The sequence below is a fragment of the Falco biarmicus genome, chromosome 4 (genome assembly GCF_023638135.1).
Source record: "Falco biarmicus isolate bFalBia1 chromosome 4, bFalBia1.pri, whole genome shotgun sequence".
Taxonomy (NCBI): Eukaryota; Metazoa; Chordata; class Aves; order Falconiformes; family Falconidae; genus Falco; species Falco biarmicus.
This window is the reverse complement of record NC_079291.1, coordinates 41105182-41130750: the sequence shown is the minus strand read 5'-3', so window position 1 is coordinate 41130750 and position 25569 is coordinate 41105182. Positions and strand designations below refer to the sequence as shown.

The window sequence follows — 25569 nt, the reverse complement described above, 5'->3', positions numbered from 1 at the left end:
GCTCTCAGATTAACAATTTCAGCTCCTAGAACTTTTTATCTCCACTAATAGGGTGAATCTCTCAAAACTCAAGAGTCTCAATCCTAGGTTATTCTTCATGGACAGAAGGAAAGACTTGTAATAATTCTGCATTATAGCAGCCTTACTACTTTAGTTTCGTGACTGGAATAACTTTTTGACCAATGTATAACATCTACTTGGTGGTCATCTTTTTGGGTATTTACATTTGGATGTATCTGTACATCTCCTAAAAGTCACTACACAGAATCACATAAGCATCCTTCACAGAAATTGATTCCAAAAGTAGTAAGTTGTAGGGTGTGTATGAAACCATCTCTGTCCCTGCCTGGCACAACAGAGCAGATATAGCTCTACTACAGAAAGGATCTATTCCTCTTTGCAGAAAGAGAGAGGCAGGATTTTCAATTAAAATAGTATTTATCGAGGGTTTGTTATGCTATTGCAAAGAAGTTAAGCATAACAATGAAGTTTCTTGGATAGTGAATCTTTATTTGCTGCACCAGCTACTCTTTATTCCTGATCAGTAAACAAAGTAACTTGTTATCTATCATCCTAATCATGTTTTCTATGTCCCACTAACACATTTGTGTTAAGAATTATGAATAAGAGATAAGTATGCTTAAAAGCTTATCATCAAAATCATGCCTGAGTTTATCACCATGGTATAATTATAACTTGCTATTGATACTGTCACTTGAAAGGGGACCGGTGTGACTGTTATACATTTTCTCATTAGGGAAATACTTTCTTTATCACAGTATAAAACCAATGTTTCAGCTTCCAGTTTCACTTGTTCCTATATCTAGTTAGCTATTACATACTTAGCACGGAAGTATGTTATTAGAATTCTTCATAAAACTAGGATTACCCTTACAAAAAAAAAAAATACACTGACAATCTGAGTCTCATTCACTGAAATTGGTATCAATTTTCTCCTGATGCAATACCTTGTTTTACCACATCATCTCCAAATTCACTGCATACAGTAGGTTGTTTTTTGTAGAAAATAATTTGTCAAGTCAGTTTTCATCATGCTAATAAAAGAATTGTTGATGTCACATCTTTAAATTCTTATGCATTCTCTATCAGGTTACACAAAATGCTCCAGATAATACTCAACAAAATATGTGCTCATAAACTATACTGTTCTACACATGTATGCACACATTCAACTAGTGAAAAGATCTGGAATAAAAAACCAAACCAAACTAAACAAACAAACAATAAACCAGCAGAATTTGAGCAGCAGAATTATGGAAGCTACTTCATCTGTTTGGAAAACAATTCAAGTTTTTCTTGCAACCCCATATAGTTGCCAACAGCTCTGTAAAAACAAGATGATAAAAAGAAAACTGGAGAATATCATATCCTACACAACTGCAAAAGCATCTGTTAGAATACAGATATTTGGGTAACTTAATTCAGCCTATAAAATTACATTTGGTACAAATACTAATTCAGAAACCTTTCTGTCAAACAAGGCACATTCTAGTCTTAGACAAAATATGTAAATGATGTTTACATATGCTCAAGCTGAGCTGTAATAGCATCAAAGTAAAGATGTCATATATAAAACTTTATGCAGCCAATTCATAAATACTTTTATCAAGATAAAAATCTTGTACTAAGTGTCTGTAAAACATGGCAGTGCTGAGTAAAACACACAGAAAATTAGTCTATCTTAGTTCAATTACACCAAAGCCCTTTAAAAAAGAAGTAAACACAGACTAAACGAGAAAGTCTATGTGAAGGCCTTCTCCCGTAACAGCTATGAATTATTTCTATCCTCTTAATTTCTAGTATTTTGGAGGCAATATTCTGACCTTTTAAATTTTTCTCTGAAGCTGATCTGGTATCAGCCATCATCTACAACCTCTGCTGTGAAACCTTTGCACAGTAATACTGAAGGCATCAGTTTCCATAGTATTACCTGTCACAGACCATTCAGTGTGAGTCCAGTGTCTTAAATTGAAATCAGTGTCTCCTTAAAGCCTCAGTCTTGAATACCTGCAGTATCTAGGTGTGCAACAATTTTAATGCATTTCCATGTGCAAAAATGCCAATGACCTGGTCTGAGTAGACAACAGAAAGAGTGGCTAAGGGCCTGAGCTGACACCTTGCAAAAGTAGGTGAAAGAAGCATGAGGATTCCAAAAAGATTTAGAATAGAACAGAAAGATCTAATGGAGACAAAATCTCACCTCTGTGAGGTGCGTGTGCAAGGGAAATGTTAATAGAGGCACCAAGAGTAGCAGGTTGCAGCCACTGAACGTGACCAGGAGACATCACAGGGCAAGGACACCATGCACTGCCATCCCACATCAACTGCATAGTCTACAGTTAAACAAGCATGTGTCCCATCCTGTAGATGAGATACTGCACCAGTATGATGAAAGATACCCCATATCTTCTAGCACTCTGAGGCTGTCAACCTAACTGCTCATAACTTGGCCATCACTTCTGCTTAAACTAGCAGTAAGGCAACTCAAAAAACATTTTTAAAGCAAATCTAAACCAGCCTAGGAAAAGAAAGAGACTTGTAAGAGATGATGAAAAAAATAAACCAAAACAAAAACTATGGCAAAAAGAGTTCTGAAATAAAAGTTAGGTGGCATTCAGCTGACAAAAGGACATATACTTTTATCTTTACATTTAGGCAACCTAAGTGTCTAAACTGTCATTAAAACTGATCAAGATCTGGTTGGTAGTACCGTTGGACTGCAAAGAATGATCATGCTAAAATAGAAATTTAGAGGTTTTGGGGGCATTCTTCAAAATGTGTAAGACATCATTCTTTGTCACCAGCTGCTACCCTTGAAGGGCTTACACTTTCCTTACATCCTGTTATATACCTGTCAGCACTGTGGCCATTTCTTAAACTCCCTACTGCATCATAAACACAACAGATGCCTGTGCAATTCGATTGTGTCCAGTGTCTGGGCAGCAAAAGAGCAATATAGTACACCTACTATAATTGGAATTTAGGTACCTGACACACCTTTAGCACACCTAGATGTACAAGGCACCGATTTGAGTCTTAACTTGGAGCTGAATCCTACTCTAAATATTTCAGGTCTTAGATTAAGTCAGATAAAAATTGGACATACTTTAAGTAAAGATTCATTATGCATGTTAAGATGGTTTTATTTATCACTCCTTCCCCCCACCCAACTTTATTTTTTACTTAGATACCTAAAAATGCAGCACAGAAATATTAAGGGCTTTCCTTGCATATAAAAGTGTTTACTAAAACAGAAAGGTGGAGGAAAGTATCTTTACTTTCTGCAGTCCACCCATACATTCCCTCTCCTGTCTAGCTAAAGAGGAAAATCTGCTGGGTTTTCCCCCCATGCTCAGTGATGGCCATGCAGTCTCTGTTAATAACCTCCCATCATTTTTTCTTCAGGACAACTTCTGTGATTATTGGTGACACAACCTTTTCTTGTATTCTGGGTAGCTAGAAGACAGATCAAAAAAGCACTTTTTAAAAATTTTTATTTCTTCAATTTCTTCTCCTTATGTGATGCACATGAAGTGATCTAACTTCTGAGCATAAACCGAGTGTGGTCCTTCCACGCTCAAGAATGCTTTACATATTTTGACGGTTAACAGTCCTTTCACCATTTATTTATTAACTTTATTTATCCTACCACTAAACAGCTTATGAGGCACATCTTGTGACAGTTAGGTATCTTGTGAAAGCTACAATATCATTCTACTTGGGAGGCATATTCTGTTGAAAAGTTTGAGAACAAAATCAAACAGAATGAAAATGAAGCTGTGCAGTGAATTGCCTCAAATCTTCCTTGATATAAAGCACAATATATAAACTGAGCTTTCAAATAAAATTTGCAAATATCCTATGCAAAATATTTTTTTCTTTGTCTAATGTATATCACATTGAAAATATAAACACTGTAACTAGGAAAGTAAAATACAGTCCAAAGTGACTATTGCTAAGTATGTGCTGAAAGGCTACTTCAAGTTCAGCTTGTTTCCTGCAGTTAGAGGGGAAGCAGCACACATGTGCCTGCAGTCTGAACCACACATGGACATTTTGTTCCAAGGTGTCTAGACAATTCAAATGCCCAGCAAAGTTGTACTGCACTAAAGGTAAAATGGGACTAGATACTGTGAAATATAACTTTTTTTTTCAGATCACTTTTGCTGTTGCAAGACTTAATAGTAAAAACACTTGATATTTCTAAGAATATCCTGTACTGTAGCATTATTTCTCTACCTTTAGATGTGTGAGAAAAAGTAACAATTAAACTCCATTAAGAGTAATTTGTTAGGTCACTCTCAGAATGCAAAGCAGGGTTAGAGCTTTCACACACTCAGTTTAACCAGGCAGAGGCAGGCTCCATGTATGGGGTACATAACACATAGGGAAATAAATGTCTGAGCTAATAACGTCAGTATCACTGATGGTCCTAGGAAGGCTTAGATTTGGTAAATGTCCTCTCACTTAGTTGTTCTACTAAGGAGAAAATAAAACAGCAGGGCTCTTGAACAGGGTTCTTCTTTATAAATATAGTATCAGAAATTCATCTTGCACTTGTAGGAACATTTTGCCTTTGGTTAGAAAAGTTATTCCCATACCCCAGCTACCCATTGCCAAAAGGTATCACCATTTCATGTGACTGAATGTAGATAAAAATACCTGCCCTCACCTGCTGCTCAGAGACTCATTTCAAACTGCCAGTACTGAAAATTCATTTCTCCTGTCCCGATACTTCTTTGAACTTCTGCTCTCAGACATACTTCTTAGCAGCTAGTCTGTGGAGACCCAAGAGCTAAGGCAAATTTTGGAGATGTTAAACTGTTTTGCAAAACAGAAAAACAGTGCTGACAGTGCCCTACCTCCAAGGACCTTCGGTGATATTAATCATGTTCTGTTGTCCAGCTTCTAGAGCTGTAATCATTATGGACCCAGTCCAGGCTCTGCTCGGACTGCTGATCCAAACAGTCTTTGAGTTTTCACATTCAAGGTATTAGGTTTGGGAATACCTAGGGGAAACATTTTGTTTCTTTGGGACAAAATTATAATAAAGTATGACAAACTTCTGCAAATTTCTGTACTTTTATTTTATATGCAAATAATGCAATCTGTTTGGGACAGAAATGTATCCTAAATCCCCACAGAATGTTGGAAAAAACCTATTTGTAACTCCTATGTATCCTTAAAATTACAACCCATGCTACATTTTTGTAATTATTTGGTAAATTAGACTAGTATAAATAAATGTGATTTATTTATTTATTTTAGTTTAACAAACGAACACTTTGTTTTTAAACCATCATACAATCTGGTATGGCTAGAGCTCAAAAACAAAGGACATAAAAGAGAGTCCTAGCTACCAACAAAAAGAATAAACTTTGGAATGAAATAGGTGGACCAAAGGCAGATATTTCCAATTAAATTGATAAAGTACAGTGGTTATAATTGCATGGACTTGGAATGTAGCTGGAGAAAGCTTCACAGAATCAGAAACTAAAACATAAAAATCCAGGCTATATATTTTATCTCCTTCACTGTCAATAAAAGGAAAATTTTCTCATAACAGTTGGACAATATATGTAGAAGCTTAATTCAAGTCACCTGTTTGCATGACTACTCTTAGCTTTATGTCCAGCTACTAAACCAATCTACTCATTCTACAGTATTTCCACCTTTTTTTTTCCTGAAAAATATGGAACAGCTGTATCTTGCGCCAGAAATGAGAGAAAAAAAATTAAACATGTCCATTTTTTATTTTAAAAGTCTAGACTATAGCCATGAACTTCTCTTTTCATATTATTATATAGGTGAAAATGAAAATTTATGCTTGCATGGAATTTAATTCTAGATACATTGGACAGTCTGTTTCTCTTCAGGTACTAATTAAGAAAAAGTTTCACAACCTGCTGTATGCTATTAAGCCAACTATATAAGTATATTCTATCTTCCAAAAGTTCAGGGGCATATCAGAAGTTATGAGTACTCTTGATAGGCTTGATTTTTTGTTTTGTGTTGTTTGTTTGGTTGTTTTTTCCCAGAACTGGTTTTAAAGTGGTTTAGACATTCTACCATGTTCTCTCAGACAACAGTCAACGCTGCTTGCTACAAAGGAAGATATAAATGTTTAGTTATTCAATCAGTTGTGCACAAGGAGATATTCCGCTTTTCAGTAGGAGATCACATTACGTACTGAAGCGTAAAATGTATTCATTCTTGTAATTACATATTAGTTAGAATAACTGCCAAGGTTATTTCTATTTATGTGCCTGTAGACTTCTATAAATCTAATTATATCTGCAAAAGAGTGAAATAAGCAATATCCTTTGGTCTTTAGAGTACAGTATAAAGTATAATATTTAAAAAGAAAAGATTTCAGCAAATCTGATTTTCATACTATTGTCTTCCTTTGCCTGTGTTCACTTTAATTTCAGCTATGATGCTTAATTTTACAACTTTTTTTTTTTAATTAGACATTTGTGCTAAAATAATTTTAAAAATAGTGTGGAAAAAAACACTAACTAAAACAAACAAAAGTTTTCCAAGGTGATATGAGCTAGGAATAACTATGAATAATAGAAAAAAAAATTGTGATATGAAGTTGCTTAAAGTGACAGTACTAAGCCCTTTTTATACACTGGGCAGCCTTCCTGACAGCTATCATTGCAGGGCGTTAGATTTTCCTATCATCCCTGTAACACAGCTGCCAGCCCCAGGCAGGTGGTTCAGGTATCTTATACAACTACAATGGAGCTCAGCAGCCACAGTTTGGCAAAAGAACTGCATCCTGCACTGAAATGTAATGTTAATTGAGTTACACAGAACCCAACAAAATCTGTCTTCATATATGGGTGATGAGGTCAAATCACCACCACTACTAAAGAGTGACACAGCAGACTACTGAAGATAGCTCCAGAAACACATCAGCCCAATATTCAAAAAGTGCAAAGTGCAGTGCAAAGAAAAAAAAAAAAGCTTCATGATTTCTCAGGAAACAGCAAAGAGAAAAATAATCATTTTACTACGGTATCATTCCACAGTTCACTCATTTCCTAAACTCTACAAAGACCTAATTTTCTAATCTTAAAAGATTATAGTAGATTTAAAAGAAAAAAAAATCAGAGAAAGGAAAACATCTGTGGAATAGTTCTCAGCAAGCAGCAGACCTGTACAAGTTTCCGCCAAAAGTGGAGGAGGGGCTAAACTTCTGAATGTGTTCCCAGGGAAATTAGACTCTACACAGAAGGCAAATACAGTAAGGTTTACTACATATGCAAAACCACATTTGGTTCATAAGGCCTTCCAAAAAAGAAATATTAGGAACATTAGGAGGAACCATCACATATGCCTGTCCTTTTCTGATTTTTGCTCAGCATCTCATTAACAGCATTAGAGACAGGATATCCAGTAGAGATGGACCTCAATGTGATCTCCTGTGAGTATCACTGTGTTCTTTAAGATACATGTAACACTTCAGTGAATCTCTTTTAATTTGCTGGAAATAACAACTGTCTTCTCTACAAAACTGAATTCAACAGCCACCAGTTCTTTTTTTTCTCCATTGTAGCTTGCTAATCTGACCAGGCAGCCCATGGCCGCTGTTGTATTCCCAAATAAGTGCTATGGAGACATGAGCAGAAACTCTGATGGAGGGATCTGCCATTTTTACAGCCAGTAACAACACTTCAGGAGGGAAGAGAGGGAAAAGAGAGAGAGAACATGCAAACTGGGAGATCACAGAAGTTGTTGTCAAATCCATTACGCCTCTTTGTAAAAAAATGTAAGTGTAAAATATGAGTCATGCCAACGGTCTCACATTTTGTGGACAGAGACAGACAGTATCTTCATCTGTGAACGTTCCTGAGGGGATTGTATAACTCCCTTTGAAATCATGGTTACTGCAAGAAGAAGAAGAGGGTATGAATGCCTCCTGGAAAGGCCACGGCTTTGAACACTATTAACCCCCTTTTATTGAAAAAAGCATACAGAAAATAGCTATCACTGCATCTTTGAAATATAATGGAAAGAGTGGTTAAGCGTGGGGAGAATATGCTATCTGACCTACACAATCCTGAAAGCTTGCCAGGTCCATAGGAAGGTCTAAGTTATTTCAGAGGAAACTCTGGTGCATTGACCCTGGCTGGATGCCATGTGCCCACCAAAGCTGCTCTATTTCTCCCCTCCTCAGCTGGACAGGGGAAGGAAAACATAATTAAAGGCTCGTGGGTTGAGATAAAGACAGGGAAAGATCACTCATTCATTTACCATCACAGGCAAAGCAGATACGACATGGTGAGATTAGTTTAATTTATTACCAATCAAGTCAATGTAGATTGGTACCAATGAGAGATACAAATAGAACAGAATGGGAAACAAGAAAAAGGCCGACTTGGGCCTGTTTCAGAGCCTGGTTGACAGAGTCCCTTGGGAGATGGTTCTGAAGGGCCAAGGCATCCAGAATGGCTGGACATTATTCAAGAAGGAAGCCTCAAAGGCACAGGAACAGGTTGTCCCCATGTGCTGAAAGATGAGACAGTGGGGAAGACCAGCCTGGCTGAACAGAGCTTTGGCTGGAATTCAAGGAAAAAGGGAGAGTTTACTATCTTTGAAGGTCACAACAACCCTATGCAGTGCTACAGGCTGGGGAAGGGTGGCTGGAAAGCTGTCTGGTGGGAAAGGACCTGTGAGTGCTGGTTGACAGCCGGCTGAACATGAGCCAGCAGTGTGCCCAGGTGGCCAAGAAGGCCAACAGCATCCTGGCTTCTATCCAAAAAAGACCAGGGGAGTGACTGCCCCCTTGTACTCAGCACTGGTGAGGCTGCACCTCAAATACCATGTTCAGTTTTGAGCCTCTCACTACAAGGGAGATGTAGAGGTGCTGGGGTGTGTCCAGAGAAGGTCAACGAAGCTGGTGAAGGGTCTAGAGAACAAATCTTAATGAGAGAAGCTGAGGGAACTGGGGTGGTGTAGCCTGGAGGAGTCTCAGGGGGCATCTTATTGCTCTTTACAACTACCTGAGAGGAGGTTGTAGGCAGGTGGGGGTCGGTCTCTTCTCCCATATAACTAGCAACATGACAAGAGGAAATGGCCTCAAGTTGTGCCAGGGGAGGTTTAGATTGGACATTAGGAAAAATTTCTTCACTGAAAAGGTGGTCAAGCATTGGAACAGGCTGCCCAGGGCAGTGGCGGAATCACCATCCCTGGATGTGTTTAAAAAACACGTAGATGCGGTGCTTAGGAACATAGTTTAGTGATGGACTTTGGCAGTTCTGGATTCATGGTTGGACTTTATGATCTCAACCTAAATGGTTCTATGATTCTGTAAAAACAAATCTTAATACCACCTTCCCCCAACCCTTCCCTTCCTCCCAGGCTTAAGTTCACTCCTCATTTATCTGCCTCCTGCCCCTCCAGTGGCACAGGGGTATGGGGAATGGGGATTGCAGTCAATTCATCACAGGTCTCTGCCACTCATTCCTCCTCTGGGGGGAGAACTCCTCACACTACCCCTGCTCCAGCATGGGGTCATCGTCCCCCCATGAACTTCTTCAGCATGAGTCCTTCCCACAGGCTACAATTAGTTCTTCACAGACAGCTCCAGTATGGGCTCCTTCTATGCGACGCGGTCCTTCAGGAACAGGCTGCTCCAGTGTGGGTCCCCCATTGGGTCACAAGTCCTGCCAGGAAACCTGCTCCAGTGTGGGTTCCTCTCTCCATGGGTCCACAGGTCCTGCCAGGAGTCTGTTCCATCACAAGCTTCCCATGGAGTCACTGCCTCCTTTAGGCATCCACCTGCTCTGGCGTGGGGTCCTCCACCGGCTGCAGGTTGATGTCTGCTCCACCATTAATCTCCTTGGGCTTCAGGGCCCCAGCCTGCCCCACCGTGGGCTTCACCAGGGGCTGCCAGGGAATCTCTGCTTCCATCTCCTTCCCTCCTTCTGTACTGACCTTGGTGTCTGCAGAGTTGCTGCTCTCACATATTCCCACTCTTCTCCTTGGCCGCAATTGCTATTGCACAGCAACATTCCCCCTTCTTACATACGCTGTCACAGAGGTGCTACCATCGCCACTGATGAGCTTGGCTATGGCCACCAGTAGTCCGTCCTGGAGCTGGCTGGCATTGGCTCTATCAGACATAGTGGGAGCTTTTAGCAGCTTCTCACAGACGCCAGCCCTGTAGCCCGCCTGCTAACAAAACCTTGCCACACAAACCCAATAAAGACCTTTACCTGGGGCAAAGTCTAACTTGAGAATCTGCCCACACCGCAGACACAACAGGCATGAACAGCACTGTTAGAACAAAACTGTGTTTGTATCTTCCTACACACAGTACTGTTGTAGGACATGAACAAAACCCAATATTCCACCATACATCACTATTCATACAGTGAAGATTGATAAGCGCCAGTCTAAAATGATGTTTATTGTTTCTCTGGCACAGCATTTTAAGTGGCGCTCAGTGGCTTTCTACTTCAGCATTGTTGTTGCTAAGCAGAGTCATGAGGACAATCTACAGCATGCTGTCAGTCTATGGAAAATGACAATGCTGGCTTTCAAAACAATTTTTTCTAGTTGTCCAGTGCTCATTTTCAGCCTTTAACTATTACTGCATGTTTGTCCAGAAGGAAAACACACATTACCTAAAATGTATTTTTAAAAAATGTTTAAAACTTCAGAGAGTCTATGTAGGGTCAGGGAACAATTCTTTTGAACAGTGAGTTTTTGTCACAGATGGGAACATTTAATAACTCTATTATATTTAGTCCTTACACTACATCCATTGCCAGAGCACTCTATGCGCAGAAAGAACAACCACGGGCCACCCTATTATACTTGTTTACACACTGATATTGCTCATAAGTCTTGGAAGAACCTCCCTTGATGTGTGCATTACAATTAATTCTTATTTAAAACCAAAAGGAATTTAATCTTTTTTTTTTTTTTTTTAAATCACATTTGTTCAGTATGCAGAATACTAGTTGCAGATTGGTATGTCTCAAAAATTACAAAGTAAACTCTTCAAATTGTGACAAAAAACACCAAATAACCAAACTTCATTTGGCTTAAAAGGAGGGGAAGAAAACATTGTGACAGTTACAATTCGCTGTGCTATTCTGTGTACCTAAAATGAAGGAGATATTCCTTGTGAGTCCTGAGAAAAGGATGTCTAAATATAGCAGAGGAGGCATATTAACCAGCTAGAAGAATATGCATCTGTATGAATTCTGCATTGTCATGTTATCAGAATAGACCTTGAAAGCTACGAATCTCTCTCTTAGAGGGAAAACATTACAACTTTCTTAGTAAATATTCTCTTTAGCTGGAGACAAGAAAGGAACAGATTTCTGCTGCATGATGTTCTTCATCCTTAGAAACACTGAAACATTTGAGCAATGGATGTGTTTCACTTTTGATTAAATTCTCCTTTGTATCTGCATATAAGCAGAGAAGTCTGAGTCCAGATTTTTGTAGTTGATCATCATAGTCATTCTAGCTGACTTTAGTTTATGAAGTTATACCACAGAGCACTGTCCACGGCCTCCAGCATGCATTTTACCACTGTTGAGAACATTTCTGTAGGCAAGAGCAGGTTTCATACTCGGGTTCCTAAGCCCACATTTCAGGCAATGATACAAAGAGATATCAATGCTAAATAGTAGCTGTAAGTTGGAACCCTCAGTGGCTAATGTAAACTCTTATCTGGGACAAGTGAAAATTGTTGATACAGAAAAGATAGTTCACTATAAGGATGAATTTAGACCATTATCTCAAAGCATTGCGAATCTACAAAGTTCACAAAGTACATCTTAGATGAGCTACATGAAGAAAAAAGTCTCTGGTGGCTTTTTCCTGAAATTTTAGGATCTTTTTTATTATATACACCATAAAAGTGTTTTGGAACATCCTTTACTATCAAAACCAAAGCTTTAAAGTTTCTAATACTGCCACAGGGACCTGCATCTACCATTAAGAGGAGAGAGTCTGAAAACATAAAAAATAAAGAATCAGAAATCTCAACTAGTGTTCCTCTTGGGGTAACATTCATATAAAGCTGAACTTTAAAATGCCAATCTCATTTGCAATAAATTTCTGTAGATGTTTTGACAAAAGTAGGAAGCCAATACAGCATACTGTAACTGGCAACTTAAGAGAGATATATCTGGAAAACATTGCCCATATCTTTCCTGCTTGTCTTATGCACAAAGTACAGTGAATTTTCTTGGGTTTGATGTAGTCACATCAGTCTTACTTCCCAGTGCCTGAGCAGTGCTTAATGATGTCCTAAAGGGGAAAGCTACTCATTAGCCATAGTAACAAAGCAAAGCAGCTCACATAAATTAATGACCCATTCTCCCAGTAGTCCTTGACATTGGGAAATATTAACTTTGTTTTATTGATCAGAAAGACAGAGAAGTGAGACAAAATGACTTGCCTTAGCCATGCAAGAAATTTGTAGTAGGCCCAGGAACAAAATGCATCTCCTAAATTCCACTTTGGGGGTTTACATTTCAGTAGCTTTGGTGATAAATGTAGAAGATGGAAAGAGATTTCTCCTGTTCTGTCAGAATGAGTTTCTCCTTCATAATTTGTGTCCAAGCAAATATCAGTAACGAACAACATCAATGCTTTCAAGAGCAGCTCCTACCTTGGAGTTATTGGGATCCCCATCCCCATCAGAACGTTATTATTTTGGGTAAAATTTTCCTGAGTTTTATTTCCCTTGTGCAGAAAGTGAGTATGGTGCAAACAATTGCACCAGTGCTGGCACCATACCACACAGGAAGAAGATGGATATGGTACCTAAACATGTCAGTAGGAATTCCCACTACCCATAAAGCATTAAAGCTTGATGGTTTTACTGCAATCTATCCATATTGGCTCTGTCTCACTCTTAGTTCTTTGTTTTACAATAACTATATTATAAAAGTATTGATAAATAAATCCTACTGAATTAAGCCGGGCATTGTCTAAGTATACATGGCTGGACATTAAGTCTTGCAGATTCACAAGTGTTGACTCAGTACCCAAACAATTATTTCCTAAAAATAATTTATTGTAATTTCAATGATCTACTTAAAAGCATGTTAGTTTCAACATGTCTTTAGCAAGCTATGTATTCAATTTCTTTTTTTGAAGGAGAGACAAAAAAGTGAAAGCAATGCTGCTATTCATTCTTTCCAGACTTAATGTAGACTGTTTGTCCGTAGCAGGAACATACCTGTTGGAGGCAGTGTTGTGGGTTCTGCTGGTAAAAACTCCTGGGATGGTAAGCACTCCCTGGAAAATGTGAGGTCATCAAGTGCTATGCCATCTTTTGGACCTTTTCCAGCTACCCCTTCAAAGATTACTTGGAAATCATCTCCATCTCCAGCCAGGATCAGTGCCTTGCGCTGCCAGAAATTTCCCTGGTTTCCAGTAAGATTAAGGAGAATGTTTTCATGTTTCGCCATAGTCCTCTGGTAGACAATCAATGATCCAATGTGAGCTCCATACATATGGTAATAGAAAAGTATCTGCAAGCAAGAACAATAACATCAAGTATACAATAGGTGACTGCAGACCCATTCTGCTATGGTATTTACCCTAATTACTAAATTAAGCATCATCACTAGCATTCAGAATAGCCCTTGACTTTACTGATTCAAACACAATTTAATTAAAAGGCACCAAAAAAAATATCACTAGTGAAAATTTTTGAACTATTCCACATGCCAAACTTTGAAGCAAGCATTACAATACTGTGACAGCTGATCTTGTATCCCTTTGAATAACTCTTGCATGTAAATGTAAAAGAATGAAAAAACAGAGGAATGGAGCAGTGCCATTTACAATACAAGAAGTAACTTCAGTTTACTGAACACTTTTCTGGTTATAAATGTGTTTATGATGGATTACAGCGTGTGTAATTAGAAGATAATCTCTAATCTAACATGGGATCAAAAGTTCTACATGGATTGCAGAAATGCAAAACAATAACTAAAATAAAACATAAGAGGTCCTTGGATTAGAGAAGAGACATTTTTTTTTTTATTATTTTTTTTAGAAAAAATGGGGAAAACAAATTATGAAGCACAAAAGAAGATCAAGTAGATACAGAACATTAAAAGAAATCCCTGTGAAGAGTTGTCATAATTAACTGCTCTCTTAAGTTATTTTCAATTCAAAAGCAACAAAGGAATGCTTATATTTTATCAAATTAATACTTAATGTAGTTCAATATCCTGTTTCTGACAAGAATCGGAATATTTCCAAGAATGATAGAGGACCCTGAAAGAAGCAATTCATGCTATAATATATGAGAACATGTCTACATCTCAAATTTCTTTCCAGTCTAATGCATAGCACAAGCCTTAAAGAATAAAAACTCTATCTTATTTATTATAGCTATAAAAACCTAATAGTGAATATTATGATACACATGTAAACGTGAAGTCATGTCCTTTTATGTTACCTGGTGCTACAGGATTTCATAGGCTTCTACAGTCTATTGCATCGCATAAACACATTATTTAAAAAAAATCCTCACATTTCTATGTAACTGATTTTCTCTAATAATTGATTAGTAAAGCCACCAAGGGCTTTGTGTTATAATTCTTTTGAAAGTTTTACTGTGTTCACTTTCAGAATGTCTCCTGTGCAATGAAGAGGTCAAATATAATTTCTATAAGTCTGTTTTCTTGTATGGAAATGTTTCTATTCACCTCTCCATTTCCTGTCCTGCAGCTACTCTGTTTCTCTTAAATTCTTTCCTTAAATGAGGTTTGTCTATTCGATATATAGTTATATTTAAAAACTATATAATAATTTTCACATTTTTAATTTATCTCCATTCCTTTTTACTACTGCTGAATTTTGTTTTATTTTCTGACTGTCATTAAATTCTGAGCAGATACTTTCACAGAGCTGCCCACTACACTGCTCTGGCTTAGTTACAGTTGTTTTCAAAACCACTAGACTGTATTTTTTATGTTTGTCTTTATTACATGATCCTTGGAATTCAATTCCCTCCTAACTCCTGGACCCAACATTACTTTCTGGATTTCAAATTTATTTGCAATACCCTTATCTCAATTACACTGAATAATTCGATATATCAGAGTCAACATACTGGTCTTCTGTTCCACTGTATAGTTTCTAGACATATCATACAGTAGTAATGTTACGTTGATAACAGCTATGCACAAACTTAATTTTAAGTATTTATCTGAGTCATTTCAGGGCTGGGGCCCCACATACTCAGGCTTGAATAATAATGCATGTGAAATATCAATTCCCATACTTAATTTGCTTTGTATCAGAACATAGGCTAGCTGTCTAGTCTTCTTTCTCAACCAGATAAGGTTGAGAAACAGATGTTTTCAAATATGATGCTACAGAAAGAAGCAAACATTGCCAAGGTTCTCTGGATGTTGTCATTCATCAGTTGGCTGTTTAGTATTTTCAGGTCTATCCTGAAGAATTTATCATAGTTTTTTTTGAAAACTAAAAGAACTATAACATCTGGTTCTGTTTGGAAAGATTACAACGGAAAAATATACAGAAAATACAATACTTGATAAAACAAGTATTGTTTTATCACCCCCTTCCTACCATGCATACCATAAAGGAATTGCCGATATTAATGACATTTTCATAATTTTTATTAAAATTCTTTGACTTTATTCTTAAATTACCTTAAAATCACAATATAGGCTACATGACTTCCTGATTTTCTTATGGGTTGACATTTGCAGATAGTATAATTACTTACCACAGATGCCTCAATGCAGAATTCTCCATTATCTTTCCCAGGTTTATTTTGGCATTTATTTCTACTTAGGCTGTTTCCCTTGGATTTCTATTCTTTTTGAACATGCAGCTTGGTTTGTGAAAGTCTTGTATACAAACGAACCATTTTTTTTTCATGTATGTCCGTTTATATTTGCTGATGGTATATTTGGTTTGCCTGCATAAATTACTTGTCCCACTGATGTGAATGTACATTTTTCATTGATCTGAATGGGCCTAAGATCCCAAACAAAGCTTGTTGTAATATATAATGTAGTATTTGCTTCTCCAATAACTCACAGAATGGAGTAAAATAATTTAAGGGACTGTCTGATTTCCTATGAGGCTCTGGGTCTTGAAGTAACTTTTTCATTCAGACAGTTTGCTTTACCAGGAATTTCACTTCCTTTGGTCAGTTGCCTAAATGAAAGATGCAGAACTGGTCAGAACCTTCAAAAAGCACTATAATATGCTGTAAATATAACTGACTGTTTCAGATCCTATCATGGATGTAGAAGTTTTGTCTGTAAGGTGCATAGACCTGCTGGTTTTTTTTAAATGATTTTCAGTGTGACAAAATAGTAGTTTCCAGTAGTTCTGTTTCAAGCTTTTAATTGCATTTAATGTGCGACATCATAAATATTCAGATGTGAACCTGTCATTCTCAGTTATTCTGCATTTCTTTGCATATATGTTTTACTCTTCATAGAAGTTAAATAGCAGAAAAGTTCTTTTTAAAGCGTAAAATCAGATAAGGTTGAGAAACACACATTTTTAAATATGATGTTACGGAAAGAAGCAAACACCTCCAAGTTCACGTGAGAGTAAGTTTTTTTAGTGTATATATATATTTTAGGCAATATATAAAATGAATGTAGAAAATATGAGATAATGGCTCAAATTTTGATGATATTTTATAATGGCTTGATTAAGTTTTGCTACTGACACACTGAAATTAGTCCTAAGTTTTGTTTGGAATGTAAAATCCAGCAATTTATGTTCAGTATTTCCTGACTTTCTTATCTATAAAGAGTTTTGGGAGTTTTCAAACAGCCAGAAGAATTTCAATCGAATGGACTACCTAGAAATCTCAAGCATAAGCAGAACTCCTTCAAAGTTTCAGACAAACTCTTTACAGGTTTTGATTTTCCTTATGAGTAGTGAGTATGAGATAAGTGGAACTAAAGGTAAATGACTGGACATTTTGAACAGAGATGTCAATTGCATATACAATAAAACTGTTCAGGACTATTTTAGTCTAAGACAACTTCCACTTGATGAACATAGTGCGGTGATCACGCTATCAGTTCAATTCAAAGGCTTTTTTAAAAACTACTCCTCTTCACCAAGATTATCCTCTTGACAGACCTAGTAATGACTAACAAGACAGATTTATAAAGGTGAACTTGCAAAATGAGACCATGAGGACAAAAATCCAATGTGAAATGATTACATACCTTATTTTACAGGCAGAAACTCAATAAAATTTTACATCTTCCATAAATAGAAAGACACTGATATCACCTCAGGCAAGGTACTGGACCAGTATCTTCCACAAAAGTATAATGTAAGAATTCCAAGTGTGGCATCAGTAGGGGAGATGCTCCAAATGCTGGAGAGCAAAGTGGCTGTTTTATGGTTGCATCATTAGAGAGGTCTTGAGCTTATTTAACTGGCTAAAGTCAGATAGCCAACAAACATTCATATTGCCAAGTTAGACAGATCTTCAGGTGTTAATAGCAAAATAATAACATTAATGTTATTTTTACTTATGGTAGTTCCAGGATTATTTATCCTAGATTCTAGGCTGGCATACGACTTAGACCACTCTGCATTTGTTCGTACTTCCTTTCAACTCTAACAACTCATAGAATGGAGCAAAATAGTTTCAGTGACCATCTGATCTATTAGGATGAAGTTCTGGGTCTTAGTTAACTATTTGAAATATTAATTCCTTCATTCCAAACCAAATATTGAAATTGCTTTGTGTACCAATCCCCCCTTTTTTCTCTTCACTAGGTCTTTTTTGGCTGTTGTTTTGGTTTGTTTTTTGGGGTTTTTTTTTCCAGATCTCTTCCATTTTGGAAATCCATTCCCAAGTTTACCCTGAAAATGTTAAGCCATTCCTGCCTTGCTAATTTTCTGGTCTCTGTAACTCCTTTGCTAATTTTTTTTTAATTATTTAATTACCACTTCGCCTTCCACAGGAGCTCCATTTACGCACAATATTCCTCTCCATGTAAATAATATGTAGATGCTTCATTAGCTCTATTTCTAACTACTATTTAAAAAATATTAGTAATTTTATTAGTAATTAGAATTATTGACAATTATTAATGCTTAAATTTCCATTGTGTTTTTGTCACTGGTGTTAGAAACTGAGATTCCACTCATTTTTGCCTTACAAAATTTGAAAAAATACCATTCCAAAGTAATGCATAGTTCAACTTTCTGGAAAATTCAGGTTTTCAGCATGCTGTTCCTGTAGCAGATTCTGATAGATGTGTTCTGAAAGACATCTTACGGAACTCCAAGTTACCATTTTAGCAAAGACTATAAAAGATATCAAAACTAGAAAACTTTTTAATGCAGGTTTGCAAGAATTGATCAAGCTCAAATCACTACAATGTGCTGTAATGTTTCAGAAAAAAAAGGCTTACTTTTCTCCATTCTCTAGAATTGGTGACAAAAGCTTCGGTCACACACCCTTCCATTTGGACTTGTGCTCATTGAAAGCCAGTATTTATATACATTTTGCCCATAAAATCACAAACCATTGCACAGGTTTTATGCTACTTAGGATGAGTGTTGCTTAAGACATATTCTAAATCAGACACTGCATTCACTGTCAACTTCATCTGCATCTCCCAGAGTATGTACTTAGTTACAGAAACCGTTCTTCTCCCACAACAAGATAAATGTTTTCTTATTATTTCAAGGAAATAAGATCAGGCCCTGACTCTTCTACAACATGCCTGTTTTTTTTCTCAAGAAATATTTCAGTGATCATCTTTATTCATTTTAGGAGTATTATCTTTGTGCAATCTAGAAATCAAATTCTGCATTCCTGTTAATACCACACCCCCAAATACCTTGCAGTTTTTATTCCTTCTGCTTAGGAGAGGACTAGAAATCCTAGCTTTCTGTCCTGGCAGCTGAAGAAATGAACTCTTTATAAAAATATAATGACCAGATGGCTCTTGCAATGTGTGATCAGTAGCTGGTCCAGTGCCCATTTTTTTAGTACTGCTAGTTCTGAGGTTCCAGTCAAAATCATCGTTTTCATCTTGCTTCCATCCACAAAGATCAAACTCAAAATTGCAATGCCCAATAGATGTACCTGAAAGAGATTTGCACACACATGAAAAGAGGGTTTTTTTTCAAGAACTTAATTAGGCACATATATTACAGTCTAGTATTCAGATCCATTTTTAAAAAAAAGCTTCAATATAAAATCCATGTAACTTATAGAACAGAGCATTTTTAATGTTCTAGTATATAATAGATTAGGACAATAATAGGTTAGGACAAAACTTCATATATATGAGGTAGGTTTTTGTGCTGTCATTATTAAAGTCAACAGAATCCTTGGTATAAAAGTAACCAAATATAGCAACCTATTTTAGGTCAAGCTGAATAGCTCTTTAGAGTCTTACAGGCAGTAGTCAATTGATATCCTCCCATAGGGCATCCAAGACATCTGCAGAAAGCTAGCCTCTTTTTGGAAGAACATGTTAAGGTCAGGTAAATTCTTATATTTAGGGAACAGAAATCCATCCAAATGAATGTATTGAGCATCACAAAGACACAGCCACCATACAGACACATATAGATAAAACATAAATGTAAGTGTGCTAACTTTGAGCTGAATCACACCTACAGTTAGTTTACTTTTGCATGTTTGCAGAAGAGTTCACACGTGTATTTTCTCAGCCAATATGCAAACATAGATGATTATTTACATTTCTCCTTAACCTGTACTTAATTCCTAGAAAAAGAGAAAGCTGACATAATTTTGGTGGGTTTTTTTAATATGAAACAATGTCAAAACAGTCAGAATGGTGAGTCAACTGTCCACATAAATCAAGGTTAAGTCAATTACACCACTGCAGATGTTTAAGCTGTGTATATTTTTCCATCTATGCATCTATAACTTCATTATAATGATTATCAAGTAAAACTAAACTTGCTGAAATAAGCTGGAATTTCAGCAGAGCCTTCAAGAGGCTTTCAACTGTGCTCTGAATAGTCTTAATATTATTGCTGGAAAGTGCTTTGAAGATGAATTTGGCAACCATATGGATCATTTGGTCTGACAATTTATGAAATGACAAAAGCTCTCTCATAAAATGTAAACAGAACCTAAGCCTCTTCTGAGGTCTGATAAAGTTCAGCCACTTAAAAGTAGCTGTATTTAATTGGCAGCTAGTTAGAAGCCTCAGTAATGAGGCCAAGGAGCTAAAATCCATTGAGTCTCTACATGGACCAAAACAGTACCAACAGCTACCTCTGAAATTTCAGGCTGATATAAGGCAAAAGATTTCTTCATTGTATTTTTCTTTGTGAAGGTCTTAGGGGTGAAAAAGAAGCTAAAAATATTTTCCAAAAAATATGTATTATTTAGCAAAAATAGGTTCACTGTCTTTTATCTGTCTCTGCAAATACAATCCCATCTGAAATAACAATTAAAAAAACCCCAAACTCTATATGCTAAATGGTAAGATTATCACTAATTCAAAACATGGATTGTAGTTTACCTCAACTGAACAAACTGCCCATAAAATATGTCACTCCTTTTGCCATATGATCATTTAGCTACTTAATATTTCAGGATCACAGTTCAAGAAATTCCTTTGACTACTTCTAGATTCCATCTCAAGTCAATGAAATTCATACATGCAACCGACCATTTTATTTTAAAGGCATGTTCTGAAGAACCCAGACCTTAAGGCGTGAGTATTGAACATCCCTGCGAATGATGTATATATTCCCTGTTACCTAATCTAAATTTATATGTCCTTGTAGGATCTCTATAGTCTTCACAGAAAAACATTCATAGCTATAGGACAATATATCTAATATAATGCAAACAACTGATTTTAAATCACAAGAACTTCAGCCTGGAAGTGAGTCACTCCACTGATGAAAAAGAGATCTTTGGTAGTAGACACTTCTATGAAGAACTATGAACCCTTAGCAATGAAGTACAAAAGCAAAACTAATCCTTCTGTCTGTGGAGCAGCGGCGTAGGGCTGCTGAATTAGTCTACTGCTTGACAGCTTAATAATTTTAAAAAAAAACACTTAACAGTAGGTATATTAATTGAATTATATTGATCACAAAAGATCTAATGAGTCTTTGTTATATACAAAGTAATTAAATGAAGCAAAATTTAAACTAACTTCACTCATTCCTAACAGCCATGACTAGATGAACAAGTACAGGGCTATAGGAACAATTCTGTAGAGCAAAACACCTGATGCTGAGGACTTGATGACTTTTAGGGGGGTGGCGAAGGAAAGAGGACTGAGGTGCTACAGACTGATCCTGCGGGCTGAACGACCACTAGTGGTCAGAATACATTTGATGCTCTCCTGGAACTCATCATTCAGTTTATTTTCTAATGAAAGCAGCATAATTATTATGCTTGAGCACATTCTGCAATGCAAACCAAATGGCAATACATAGGAATAACTGAAAGATTTGCTTATAAGCACACTGGCGAGTTAAACCAAACATTAACCAAGCTCAGACAAAACCAAACACCTACCAAGTACAGCCACCTGCACTGTCACTAGTTCATATATTAGACTGGAAAAACGCTACTGCTCCCCACTACCGCCTTTTTCACAAAATGTAATTTACTAGATCTCGTAAAACATCATTTTTACCTCAAGGAGGAATGCCCAGCTCAATCTAACCAGAGCTGCCTCAGAGACCTTCCTCTGATACACTAACCTCAAGCAGCATAAGGCAAACCCCAGCAGAGCAGTTTCTGAACAAGGCTGAAGGAGTGCACTACCCACTACCTCTTCAGCACTGTTCTGGTTTATTTTGTTCTCTTCTACTTGTAGTAAGAAAACAGTACTAGTGACATCATACTTGAATGAGCATGGATCCCTCATTCAGCATTCTGGGTTGCAATCAAAAGAAGCAGGTCAAGGGAGGTGATTTGGCCCCTCTACTCTGCTCTCCTGAGACCCCACCTGCAATACGGCATCCATCTCTGCCCCCCCCCCCCCCCCCCCCAACGTAAGAAGGACATCAACCATCAACCTGTTGGAGTGAGTCCAGAGGAGGGCCATGAAGATGATCAGAGGGCTGGAGCACCTCTCCTGTGAAGACATGCTGGGAGAGTTGGTGCTCAGCCTGGAGCAGAGAAGGCTCTGGGAAGACCTTACAGCTGCCTTCCAGTACCTAAAGGGGGCCCACAAGAAAGCTGGAGAGGGACTTTTTGCAAGGGCCTGAAGTGATAGGACAAGGGGCAATGGTTTTAAACTGAAAGAGGGTAGGTTTAGGTTAGATATTAGGAAGAAATTCTTTACTGTGAGAGTGGTGAGACACTGGAAAAGATTTCCCAGAGAAGCTGTGAATGCCCCATCCCTGGAAGTGTTCAAGGCCAGGCTGGATGGGGCTTTGAGCAACTTGGTGCAGTGGAAGGTGACCCTGCCAGTGGCGGGGGGTGGTGGAAATAAATGATCTTCAAAGATCCCTTCCAGCCCAAAGCATTCCATGATTCTATAATTCTATGTTCTAATGGAAACATTTCTAAACATTTGACAAATCAGTGTATCTGTTAAAATATGTACTTGACTTATTTTACAGCACTAATGTCATGCAACTAGCTAAAAAGAGCCCTCTACAAAGCAAACAAAGCCAAGGCACAGATCTCTCAATAGTAGTTTAACAGATTTATGAGGCACAGTTTATAGCTCAACAGCACTGGCTTTAACAAGACATTGCTCATTAGACTTGGTGAGTATCATGTGATATAGCTCTGTTAACATACTGGAGTTTCAGGAATATAACAGAGCAAGGACTAGTTTCTTTCAACATGGTGCCATAAGATTTCATTGGCTAAGACATGGTGACTTGTGCACACAGCATACTACATCTACAGTTAGACCAGTACTTGGAAGATGTCAGGAAGCTGCACAGTTTTCATGTTTTTTAAATACAGTTACCATGCCTGCGCAAACGTGCCCAGTTTTTGTTTCCTGTGCTTTGATCTATCATGTTATGCCCTACTAAAGCCTTCCCCAGGCTTCTGAATTTGTGGTTTTCGAGCTACTGCTCTATGGTTCAGCAATGAGGAAAACACTCTTCTCTGATGGCTGCAAGGAAATAAATAAATAAAAAAAAAGTCACAAAGACTGGAAATAGGTGTTTCCTATCATTATGTTCTCTTTGGAGGCAGCCTGCCTCATGAAGAAGCTGGGAAAACAGAACTAGCATTTTTCTGTTAGGTATATTTTTAACAAGTGCTATATTATGTATTTCTACTTCATTAAATATACAAGGCAGAGGCAGCACCAATAAAAGAAACTGCAAATTCTCCAGCACATAGTGGAAATCTAAAGCAGGATACCTATTTCAAAACTGAAAAAATAGAAGGAAAAAAGGTGAAAATAAACATTAATCTAACTCCTGACGCAGTCCTTGAAAATGCTATTGAATAAAGCACTCCCAGACCTAATAAAGAAAGTTATAATTGGTCATCAAGCATTTTACACAATTAGACACTATGAAATGGGATTAGATTTTTATCTGAGGCAAAATCCATGTTGATATAGAAGTTTCACTCCAGCAATGACCCCTGTGCTCTTAAGCCTCCGTAACACTTCATTGTAAAGTTTCCTGTTAAAATGCAGTCAGAAAAGTTCTTTTCTTCATTTTCTTAGAATTTAAACTTTTTTAAAAAACTTAAAATTAATTAACTAAAAACCCCACAATTTACAGGAAAACATTCTCTTTGTGGGACTGTTTCTGTTCATCTCTCTTCCAATGGGTAATCAAAATAAAATACTTTAGGAGGCTGCAAAACTAAATCCCATCAGTTCATTTGAACCACCTTGCCCCTAATGCTTTAGTCTTTACTTGGCTGACAACATTTCATGGGAAATACAATCTGGAAAACTCAAAAAAGTCATAGGTAAACAGTTTTTAAATATTTCAGAAAATAAAAGCCAAAATATGAGCGTCTTTTTCAACAGAGTAATTTCAACTTGACGTATTCCTCATTTTTAGTTGTAGAACATCTGAACTGATCCCACATAACTTAGTGACATGGTATTCCTGGTTTGGAAATCACCGAGAAGTTTAATAGTATGAAAATAATTTACAAAGCAGAGTCCCTTTGCTGTGTACCTTAGCTCCATAGGATATCAGCATACCTCTGCTTCACAGAATTGTATTCACTGAGAATTTAATAAACTGTATTCATAATCTCAATAAAAATGAGGCAACTGTTCATACAGTACCAAACAATGCAGATTTGATTGTGTGAGCATTTCCCATGATTGTATTAGAAAAAAACAAATTGTTAGCACTATATATTGTGATCCATTTCTCTAGAGGTGAGGCAATTTGATATGAACATTCTTTGAATCCAATACTACAGATGCTGTTTCTCGGTATCTCTTGTAAAACCAAAATTGTACGGTATTCAGATTAAAATGATTTGCTAAGAGATCTGACAATCCTTGAAATATCAAAGGAGGTAGGTCTCTGATATCCCAAAAGTATTGCGCTTGAAGTATTTTTTTTAGCCTTAATACATTCTTTTCATATGGAAAGCAGGAGATTTTTATTCTGCTTTTAAAAGACAGCTGTTTTATGAGTTATTTTAAGAAATTCGCTAACAGTTCTTTTTATTTTCTATCATATGATTTCAAATTAAATAATAGTAATTTAAAATCCCTAAAAGCCAATGAATGGAATTAAATTATTACCTTCTTGTTTGCTTTCTTAGCTGATAAGCTGCCAAAAGTATTCAAGTAATAATTCACAGCAGGCACAGTTATTTATGATAATTATATTAAAAAACTACCATACTTACTGCAAATAGTAGGGCTCTCATCTGAGTTATCTGCACAGTCATTTACAAAATCACACAGATTATCCTTTGCGATGCAGTACTTGTTTGCACATCTGAATTCCTCTGATGTGCAAGGTCTGCCTGGGATGAGCAAAGGGGAACAATCTTCAAAGGTAATGTCATCCACTGCCATGTCTCCCATGTAACTGACACCACGTATTGCCCTGAAAACAACCTAATAAAAATTACAGAGCTATTACAATATGATACTGTTAAGGTATATAAAAGCTATACATGTAACATGAATAGAACAGAGACTATGACGATCTTGCAAATCTTGGAATATAAAGTGGTCAGTTCTTAATGTTCACAGTCCTATGAAAGCTTGTACTACTGCTTGTACAGATCTGTCACTATAGTTATTGAAGGGCCATCTTCTAGCATCAGCCAAGTACAAAAAAAAAAAAGGAAATAAAATGAGCAACACCAATTGTTACCAGTCCCCACTTATCCTGAATTAACAGCAAGGTTTCCATCTACTTCTGCAAAGTAAGCATGAAAAAGACTAATCTGAGTCATTCATCAGTTATTCCCATAAATGTAAAAAGAATGTTAAAATTTCATCAAAAGCAATCCAAGACAGAAGTACCAGGGAAAGTGACACATATTAAATACGTTCCTGGTGATCTCGGTTTTATTCACAAGGATACAACTAAGCATGGCATACTAGTAACTATGTATCTCTA

At 37.0% G+C, this 25569-nt stretch overlaps 1 protein-coding gene across 1 annotated transcript in view; it reads right to left on the bottom strand.

Moving 5' to 3' along the window:
• Nucleotides 1–25569, bottom strand: part of MALRD1 (MAM and LDL receptor class A domain containing 1) — a 282538-nt gene that overhangs the window by 149267 nt on the left and 107702 nt on the right. Inside the window, exons 23-25 of the mRNA XM_056334103.1 lie at nt 24845–25058; nt 18879–19126; nt 13238–13532 (exon numbers count right to left, since the gene is read on the bottom strand). Coding sequence (XP_056190078.1) covers nt 13238–13532; nt 18879–19126; nt 24845–25058 — 757 coding nt within the window. The remainder of the gene's footprint in view (nt 1–13237; nt 13533–18878; nt 19127–24844; nt 25059–25569) is intronic.